General features: G+C 34.9%; 2 protein-coding genes across 2 annotated transcripts; both read right to left on the bottom strand.

Annotated features, from left to right (window-relative positions):
• Positions 1-3106: 3106 nt before the first annotated feature.
• On the bottom strand, positions 3107-5079 carry LOC114194287 (hexose carrier protein HEX6-like). The gene is made up of 2 exons (XM_028084417.2): positions 4508-5079; positions 3107-4302 (listed from the first exon to the last, which is right to left on the bottom strand). Exons 1-2 carry the CDS (start codon positions 4955-4957, stop codon positions 3226-3228), a joined length of 1527 nt encoding a protein of 508 aa, XP_027940218.1. The 5' UTR covers positions 4958-5079; the 3' UTR covers positions 3107-3225.
• A 148-nt stretch (positions 5080-5227) lies between these two features.
• On the bottom strand, positions 5228-8037 carry LOC114194280 (hexose carrier protein HEX6-like). The gene is made up of 3 exons (XM_028084408.2): positions 7782-8037; positions 7038-7360; positions 5228-6788 (listed from the first exon to the last, which is right to left on the bottom strand). The coding sequence occupies exons 1-3, from the start codon at positions 7966-7968 to the stop codon at positions 5739-5741; spliced, it is 1560 nt and encodes a 519-aa protein (XP_027940209.2). The 5' UTR covers positions 7969-8037; the 3' UTR covers positions 5228-5738.
• Positions 8038-10985: the final 2948 nt, after the last annotated feature.

Below are 10985 nucleotides of genomic sequence, written 5' to 3' on the forward strand. Positions count from 1 at the left end.
TTAGACCCGACGACCCACCCGAGCTGGACCGACTGGAAATCCCAGACAGGCTGGGTGGCCTGATGATCTAGAGGCCTGATGGCCCATACTACACACGTTCGACGACCCGGACAGGCTGGGAAGCCCAGACAGGTTGGGTGGCCCGACAACTCAGATGGGCCCAACGATTTGGACACGCTCGACGACCCAAACAGACCCGATGACCTAGACGGGCCCGACAACTTGTACGGGCCCATTCAAACCGTCAGGTTAGTCCGGTTCGTCGGGACCGTTCGGGTAGTCTGGCCCGTATAAGTCGTCGGGCCTGTTTGGATCGTCGGGCCCGTCTGGGTCATCGTTCCTGTTCGGGTCGTTGGGCCCGTTCGGGTCGTCGAGCCTGTCCGCGTTGTCCCGCACTTCCGGGTCGTCAGGAACGTCCGAGTCGTCGGGCTCGTCCGGGTTGTCGGGCCCAATGATTTGGAAGGGCTAGTTTGGGTCGTCATGCTCGTTTGGATCGTTGGGTCTATCCAGGTCGTCGGGCTCGTTCGGGTTGTCTAGGTCAGGCCCGTCCGAGTCATCGGGCCCGTCTGGATCGTCAGGCCCGTTTGGGTCGTCAGACCTGTCTGGGTCATCGGGCCCGTTTGGGTCGTTTGGGTCGTCGGGCGAGTTTGGGTCGTCAGGCCCGTCTGGGTTGCCGGGTTCGTCCAGGTCGTCGGGCTTGTCCGGGTCGTCGAGTCCGTCCGGGTCGTTGGACCTGTCCGGATCGTCGGGCCCGTCCGGGTCGTCTAGCCCGTCTGGGTCATCGGGCACGTTCTGGTCGTTTGGCCCGTCCGGGTCGTCGGGTACGTCCGAGTCGTCGTGCCCATCTAGATCGTCTAGAATGTGAGGTTGAGTGAGAAGAATTTCAAATTCCACCTATTTTGAGGGTATTTGAATTTCTACTAATTTAGCTAATTGAAATCCTTCAAAAAAATACTTGCATTTGAAATGCTTTTTAATTTTTCTATCCAAACAAAGCATTTCATTACAAAGATCTAAATTCTTAAAAAAATGAATTGCTTCATTAAAATACTCTATCCAAACACACTCTAAGGGATTTGCAGGAATTCTTGGAGATGAATTTGGGGGAGAGGTGGATGAAACCCATCTCGTAGTAGAAGAAATTTACAGGAATTTGCAAAGAAAATCACATCATCACATACTATTTTTACCATTTTATCCTTAATTTTTAATTAATGATCTGTTTGAATTATAAAATATATTAAATACTTATAAATTAAACTAGTATAAACATAAATGTAAACTATTTTTCATATGTTATTATTAATATTAATAATGATCATGATCATGACAATAATAATAACAATAGTTTATAATAATTAACTTTAATAACTAATAATAACAATTAATAGTTGTAATAATATAAATTTTATTATTATTAATGATAATAACAATAATAATAATAATAATATAAAAATAATAATGTTAATTGTGTAAATTAAAACACATGAAAAATAATTAAATAATAATAATAATAATAATAATAATTACATTTAATTTTATATTATTTTGATTTATCTTTTTATTTATCACATTCATCAAATAATCCCCCACTCTCACAAACTTTAATTTTCACTTCTCCATTATTTAAAATAAACAACCTCATTCTTTCTCTGTCCCATTTCCTAAAATTCGTTGAAGTAGCATATTCATATCTCACGCTTATGCTCTCTGTCACTCATTTCACCCACTGTTCTCTTTCAAAACGAATCTTCGTCCCACACTTTCTCCATCTACTCAAGTGGCATTTTAGTCTCTAGCAAAAAAAATAGTACACAAATATCGTCTAAAGAAGAAGAAAATCCCAGACTTACTTTAACAAAAAAAAAAAAGTCCTTATAAAACAAAATTCCTATAAAGTTAATCAGAACTTACAGACAAATTAAAAGAAAGATAAGGACCTTGTCATATTTTAAACTGAAATATTTATATATTTTGTAGTTATCAAATCACACGAAATTTAAAACTTTATCTGTCTTCAAGCAATCTAAAAAACCAAATATAATTTCCATCCTAAAAATCAAGGCACTTAGGGAAGATTCAAGTCAAACAAATATGTTAGTTGGTGCTCCTAATTATTCAATGCAATAACTACATCAAATTAACAACCAAATCGGAAGAAAAAAAAAATCATTAAAGATTGGTAGTTGCATTCATTATAAAGAATGAATTTAAAATCATGAAAGATTGGTAGTTACATCCACTACAAAGAATGAATTTCATGGCTCTCTTCACTGTTCGTAATTCACTGTTGTTTTATAAATGTGGGGTAATTTGATTCGTAATTACGAGAGTGGTGTAACATCTTAAAAAATTTCTGAGTCAGGGCAAGTCGTACCCATTAAACACGACTTTATCCAAATTAACATGTCATGGTTGGACATCTAAATACTCAGTTTGATGCTCCGACACACCTCATAAATGATGTGTCCTGTGTCCAACACGTATCGGACATCGACACTCGTACAATACTTGTAGGACACACTATGTCCAATTTAAAAGATATTTTTTTATCTTTAACATGATTTTGATGATTAAAATAAGGAATAAATCTTATTTTTTCACTACTTTTCGCATATTGGATATTAGATAAATAGATTGGATTCATTTTTGTGTTAATTGACAATATATTAGTTGACAGTTTCAAACTTAACATGTATATACACGCCGTGTCCCGTGTCCTATATTTTTTCACTTTAGCCGTATCTCCGTATCCGTATTTGTGTCGTATCTGTACCCTATCCTTGGACTGATACTATTCCGAGAATCAGTATCTACCAACAAATGAATTCAAATCAGCATGCTAATTTTCTTGACTCAGGAAAATTAATAGCGCGTAGATGTACTTTTATTGTAATATTATTCTTCATTCTGATATTTCAATTAACAATGTTTGCGTACAGTTTCAATGCTGTTTGCTCAAGTAGTAAGAAATTGACTTACAACACGTTACTATTATGTTTTGTGATCTAGATAATTCATAAAGTATAGAAAAAGTGCTTGAAATGAACGTGGATGAACATGCTCTTCTGTTTACAGGTACAGTTTTTAAGAGTGGAGAAAACTGTTTTAACAATTCCAAACTGAAAACCATCTTATTGCTTTGTAGTACATTTGATATACAGACAAATGATTAAGCTAACATCAGTAGAACATTTGATTCAGAACTTCCTTCAAGTATCACATTCATATCTCAAGTTTATGCTCTTTATCATCACTCGTTTCACCCACTATTCTCTTCCAAAACCAGTGTTCTTGCCACACTTTCTCCATCTGTTCAAGCGGCACTTGTTTGGTCTCTGGCAGAAGATAGTACACAAATAGAGTCATGACCACCACCCACCCTCCAAAGAAGAAGAAAATCCCAGACTTCAAGTGGCAAAGCATGGCCAGAAAAGTCTGACCAACAGCGAAAGTGAAGATAAAGCTCACTGCCACTGTGATGCTTTGCCCCACTGATCTAATCTCCAAAGGAAAAATTTCACTCGGCACCAACCAACCCAATGGCCCCCATGACCACGAAAACGCAGCACAATATATGCACACCATAACCATAACCACAAGAGCATACCCTTTGCTCAGTTCACCATGATCTTTCAGATGAAAGGCCATTATGCCACCAATTATAACCTCTGATGCAAACATCTGAATGCCTCCAATCATGAACAAGGCTCTCCTTCCTAGCTTATCAACTATGAACATTGATAAGAATGTTGCCACAGTACCTATGAGTACTGTCATCACAGCTGAAAGCAGTGACACACTTTCTCCTAACCCAATTGTCCTGAAAAGTAAAGGGGCATAGAAACCGATCACGTTTATCCCTGTCATTTGCTGGAAAAATGGCATGGCCACTGCCATCACGAGCTGAGGCCTGTATCTTCGTTTGAAAATGATCTTATATGATTGTTTGTTGTTGGCTTTTGAAGAACTTGCTTTTATGAGATCATCAAGTTCAGCTTGTACATCTTCTGTACCACGAATTCGCTGAAGTAGTAACTTGGCCTTTTGAGGGTCATGGCCTCGTTGGATCAAGCTGTTTGGAGTTTCGGGGAGGAAAAGTGCACCGAGTATTAGTACTGAGGCTGGTACACCTGCCACGGATAGAGACACACGCCAACCCCACCCACCTTCAATCTTCTCTGATCCATAGTTCACTAGGGTAGCCAGCAACTGACCAATGCAAAGGCTTAATTGGAAGCCATTGCTGATTGCTCCTCTTAGTCGTGGTAGTGCCATTTCAGATAGATACAAAGGAACAGCCTACAGAAATTACAGATAGATATGACACAAAAAAAAAAAAGAAACAATTTTCATTTTGTCTAAGTCAACTCTGAAAGAAAAGAAGCTAGATCCCGAAAAAACTGTGTAATTTACTAAATTACACAGGTTTAATCTTAAGTTGTACTAAATATCTGAAAAGCTTGTAACAGTGTAGAAAAACGAAGGAAAAGATATAGCTAGCTACCTGGTTTGCAAAACCAACCCCAACTCCAAGCAAAAGTCTTCCAAATATGAGCATCAACACATTGAAAGCTGCACCTCCGAGAGCTGTGCCGGCCAGGAAGGCGGCGCCGCCGGCCACAATGGATGCTTTGCGGCCAAAGGCTTTGGTGACATAAGAAGCAAAGAAGGTAGTGACAAGGCCAGAAACATAGAGAGATGATGTAAAAGAGGTCAAGAGTTGGCTGTCAAATACACAGTAGTTGCTGACTTTGGCTTCTTCTTTCTGGATATACACTTTGTGGAAGAACTTCTTCAGAAATGAATCCATTGAAGTCACCCCTCCGGCTACTCCAATATCGTAGCCGAAGAGGAGACCTCCCATGCCGGCCATCATACAAGACAGCACAACATAAAGGGTTATCTTACCATTGCTTTGGACATTTTCACTTTCTATAGAAAACCCACCAGCCATTGATAGCCTCTTTAGTACACAGGTGAAAGCTTAGAGAGATTGGTTGGGGTTTTATATAGGCTTCGTGATAATTGATAAGCAAGTAGTGTTTTTTAACTTCTGTGGTCAACCAAACTTTTCATCAGATATATGTATTGGTTTGGATTTTTTATGTCACTGCTGAAATTTGCACTGCCTCAATTATGGGATAAGACTTTTGATTTACTTATAAATGTCAACCTTGCGTTGCTTCAATAATAGGGTATTATTTTATTTTATATGTGCTGTGACTGAGATGTGTCTCTAACTATACCATGAAGGACAAAATTAGCAGCGTACAATGGTAATTTTTTTCCTCAATGTGTTAATTGTGCAATTTGACTAACTTCAGCTTGTGGAGGGGAAAAGCATGGGACCAGTAGGACCAAGGAGTTAACAGATACTGACAACTGCTTACGAACGTTGCACATGATGCTGAATGAGTGGATCTCAGACTGAAAATCTTGAATAAATGTGGTAGGAACAAAAATAAAATTATATAATCTTTGAATATGAAAAAAATTATTGTTTATGATGCTCGTGTTTTTAAATTTTTGTATAATTCTATTAAAGAGTAATGCAGTTTTATATAGACCACATGTTCTGTAATTCTTTAACTTATGAATTCAATGATTGATATGAATATGTATATTTGTTCATGAATATTTTTAAGTCACGTTGTTCTTCTGTTCAAATTGAAGTAGGTAAAGTCGGTAAGCAAATTCCTCAAAAGTATGTGAATGCTACTTGTGTTGTGAATACCTCAAATTTCTCCCACAATTCTTTTCCAAAAAAAGTGTTCTCTCCACACTCTATCCATTTGCTCAATTGGCACATTCCTGGTCTCTGGCAACAGCAAGTATACAAATACTGTCATCACCACCACCCACCCCCCAAAGAAGAAGAATGTGCCTGACTTGAAATGGCACAGCATGCTGAGAAAAGTTTGAGCAACTATGAAGGTGAAGAGAAAATTCACAGCAACAGTGATACTTTGTGCTGCTGATCTAATCTCCATTTGGAAAATCTCACTAGGAACCAACCATCCTAGTGGCCCCCATGACCATGCAAACCCTGCAACATATATGCATATCAAAAGTAAAATCAAATATGCATATGTTTTGCTTATTTCACCATGGTCACCAAGTTGAGTTGCCATGATGCTCCCTACAATAACTTGTGACAAGAACATCTGAATGCCCCCAGATATGAACAAAACTCTTCTCCCAAGCTTATCAACCATGAGCATTGAGATGAATGTTGAAGTAGTGCCTACAACACCAGTTACAATTGCTGACAGAAGAAGTGAAGCACTTTCGCCTAATCCAATGGTTAGGAAGAGGATTGGAGCATAGAAGGAAATGACATTGATTCCTGTGAACTGTTGGAAGAAGGGTATGGCTATAGCCATGACAAGTTGAGGCCTGTACTTTCTGTGCAAGATGTTCTTAAAAGGGTGTTTGATGGAGTTTGAAATGTGACTTGCTTCAACGAGGTCTTCTAGTTCTTGTTCAACATCATTGGTGCCACGGATGCGTTGCAGCATTTGCTTAGCCTTGTGATGGTCCCTGCTGTGTTGGATTATGCTGTTGGGTGTTTCTGGGAGAAAAAGTGACCCCAGAGTGAGCATTGAGGCTGGAACTGCTGCCATAGCTAAAGAAATACGCCAACCCCAGCCATCTTTGATCTTTTCTGTGCCAAAGTTTGTCAGATTTGCTGATAGAACACCAATGCCAACACAAAGCTGGAAACCTATGTTGATTGCTCCTCTGTATCTTGGAGGTGCCATTTCAGATAGATATAAAGGAACTGACTGCAAAACAATGAAATTTTAAAAATAAACATATTAGTGTATCAGATACGTGCCGTATCTGATACCAGTGTATCATATACGTGTCATATCTGATACATGTATCGTGTCCGTACATCATAGCCTGTCACAGTCTTGATTTCATTATTATTATTACATCGGTCACAATTTACCTTAGACATTCCGGATCATATAATAATTTCTCATTTAGTATGCATATATAAAAAGAAAGTTTTGTAAGGAAAAGGGTACCTGGTTGGCAAAGCCAATTCCAACTCCAAGCATAACTCGACCAAGAATAAGCATGTATATGTTGAGAGCTGCACCACCAAGAGCTGCTCCAATGAGAAATGCAGCACCACCTGTGAGGATTGATGGTTTGCGGCCAAAGGTTCTTGTGACTGATGAGGCAAAGAAAGATGCTACAAGGCCTGCTATGTAAAGTGATGAAGTGAATGTTGTTAGGAGCTGGCTATCAAACTTGCAGTAGTTGCTAATATTGCTGTCTTGCTTCATCTTCAAGTATACTTTTGGGAAAAATTTCTCCAGAAATGGCACCATAGATGTTACTCCACCTGCACCACTTCTGCCAAATTAGTTAAAGTTGATCAAAGTGTATGAATCACTGATCAAAATGAAGGGAGAAAACTTCAGAACATCAACATGATTTGAATGTGTATCTTTTCAGTAAAAATGGTATATTCCTTCACTAATGTTGGAAGTCCCACATCGATTAGAGATAAGACCAATTCATAATATATAAGTGAGATGCAAATCTCACCTTACAAGCCGGTTTTGTGAGGTTGAGTTATACTTAAAGTTCACTTTTAACATGGTATCAGAGGAGACTTCCAACAACTAAGCTTTTCAACAGCTATGTGTGGTCATGAAAGTTATAACAGCAAAGGAACAACACCAAGATCTATCAAATCTAACACAAATTTTCAAAGTAAGATAGTAACTAAAAAGCATAAATACAATGAAATTAATTCATGCCTGAAATTCCTATGTCATAACCAAAGATAATGCCTCCTGTGGCAGCCACCATACAAGAAAGAATCACAATACAAGTTATCTTCCCATTGTAACCTCTTTCTTCATCTGCAAGTGCCATAGTTGTTGTTCCTGCAATTGCTTTCATCTTGTGCAGACTTGAGTGAAGATATGGTGTTGGAATTGGCATATACAGTGTGAGTGAGTCTATTCAAACTCAGTGAGGACTTAAAACATAGTGCAGCCTTTCTTGACTAGTTCTGTGTACATCAATACAACTAAAATTTTTGGATAATATTTTTTGATAAATACTTGGAGGAGAAACCTACGACTGAATTAAGTTTTTCTCACAGGACAAAATTAGTTTTTGAAGATGATAAAGGAAAAATATTTTATGAATTTCTTGACAATTTTTCAACAATTTTTACTTTTAACTCATTTTATATTCAACTGGTTTCGATGTTCTTTTATTATATATATTACATTTCTAGTTCTATCGACACTTCATAACTTTTGAACAGTCAATGAAAAGGGTATTTAAATTTGTTTTAAATATAGTGACAGCTTTTTAACTGTTACGAAAAGTAATTTTATTTTATTTATTAATCATAAACTCCTCAATTTTTAACTAATTATACTGTAAATACTGTAGAGCTGACCATCCTGGTCTATCATTCTTTGGGTTGATCATCTTAGATGATCACTTTTTGGACCGATCATTTTGATTGATCATTCTTTGGGTCAATGGATCATTTTGACCAATCATCTTTGGTCGATTTATCATCTTGACCTATCAATTAAAGAATAAACATCAGATTAACCATGAATTAACCAACTAATGCGAATTAAGATATAATTGAGTTGTGATTAGACTAACAAAAAGGTAAAAGTCCATAATACCAACTACAAATAAAGGTCTAAGGTACGATGTATATGCATTAAATCATTTAATACGTTTCTGATCGGTCACCTACTTACTTTAACATTGAATTACTTTTTACAGATATATCCTGAGTAACTTTAGATGAACAAGAAACTTGGAGACCAAACGAATAAGGAAAAGGAACGTTGCAGAACAAACTCTCTTAGAGTTTTGGATACTCATCTAACACATGCCAAAACACTAATGATTGTTGAAATTCGTCATTATATTAAAAATAAATAGTTTAAACACTTGTATTTATGTTAATTTGATTCGGAATTTAAAATAAGTATGATAGAAAGAAAATTATCACAACATTAGAAAGAGTTGAAAACAAAGATGTGTCAAAAATTAAAGTTATAAATCAATTCAGAAGAAAGTAAGATGTTAAGAGTACAAAAAGTACAATAAATTAAAAATTTATTCAATTTAATTTTCTTATAAATATTTTTTCAAATGTTAGTTTACTTGGCATATTACAGGTCAATGCTTGCTGCCACTAACTTTCTTTGGTTTCTCACGTGCGTATAATGTTGAACTTGCACATGAGCTGTGTAGACACGTGCACGCATTTTCTAATAGATATTTGTTGATTTGGTTTAGACAATGGTATATATAATGATTAAGTAGACTTTTTTTTTTATCTCAATATTATAATGATTCTTTCTGTTTTATAAAATGTTCTTAATCTGGTCCCATTAAAGAGTTGATATACTTTCTTCGTCCAATGGTAATAACGGTAAAATATTAAAAATATTGGTTAAAAGATTTGTTAATATACTTTTTTTTTATTTTAATGAATTGTAATAAGTGCAATATTAAAAATATTAGTGTTTTATTTTATCATTATTATATTATTTTGGTACTTTTCAAATATTTATGTAAATCTGACAGAATTATTTTTGTTGTATACTCTGATATATGGTTGTTGGATTTATGTTTTGTTTTCATAAAAATAGTATCAATGGTACAATAATTTAGATACAAAGACTTTTATTATCGATGGTACAATAATTTAGAGACAAAGACTTTTTTTTAATTAAAAGTTTAATTAACACATGTTTTAGACAAATATGTATCGTTGTGATAAAACAATAATATAGTTTTCATAAAAATATTTGTAGTTGGAAATACTTTTGTTAAAGAAAAATACCAATATATAAAGAACTTATCTTTAAAAAAATTTGTTGAAATACAATAATATAAATCTCATATTGAATAATAATAAAAAGTAAAAAATATTATAAAAAAACCTATAAATATATATAAGTCATGAGAAAAAAAAATATACACCAGAAGATGTTTGATGAAAAGAAACTAAAATATAGCTTTCATATTGATTTATTAAAAATTTGTTCAATATATAAGATACAATATCTCATAATATAGAAAAAAATAAAACATGATATATTATATTTGATAATAAAAGTATAAAAATATGATATCTTTATCCATAGAATTAAAATCAAGATATATATGATATCTTTAACAAACAAACTGTAATAATATGTTATAAACAATAGGGTTAAGTATGTTTTTAGTCCTTAACATTCAGTTAATTTTAGAATTAGTCAATTTCAAAATTTTAGACTAATTTAGTCCTTCATCTTTCGAGGAATAAGTCATTTTAATCCAATTTTGTTAAGTTTATTTGACATTTCAAACGCGTTTCATAATAGTACTTGACTTAACATTAAAGAAAAAATGTGTCAAACAATATAAACAACTCAAATACAATTGTGAAATGCGTACGCAACATCAAATAAACCTAACAAAATTTGATTAAAAGGACTAAATTCACGTATTTCAAAAGATGAAAAGACTAAATTGGACCAAAATTTTAAAATGGACTAATTTCAAAATTCATTAAAAGTTAAAGGACAAAAAACATATTTAATTCTATTCAATAAATAATTAGATATCCATGGAAATGGACTCATTAACAAAAGTGAAACATGAAATAAACAACATATTAATGTTTCAAGATATGATCAAATTTACAACATGCAAAAAAAGGTAGTAGGACAAATTAAAAACAGGTGAAACATGCATTTAAGACTTGGTTAGGCGTCTTGTTTCTCAATCAATATGTAGCCACCAAACACTTTATCCTTGTCTTCCATATTTATTAGTAATTTTATAATTGCTACCCACCATGCATGTGGGAACCATTACTTTTTATTTATCTTACTTAATGTTCAATGATTGATAGGCAGGTATCAATACCATGTGATACATGTTCATATAAAAAAAATGTGATAGGAAAATGTGGCACATTATTATTA

This window comes from Vigna unguiculata, chromosome 1, assembly GCF_037176805.1.
Source record: "Vigna unguiculata cultivar grain cowpea cultivar isolate G323 ecotype 2 chromosome 1, ASM3717680v1, whole genome shotgun sequence".
NCBI lineage: Eukaryota > Viridiplantae > Streptophyta > Magnoliopsida > Fabales > Fabaceae > Vigna > Vigna unguiculata.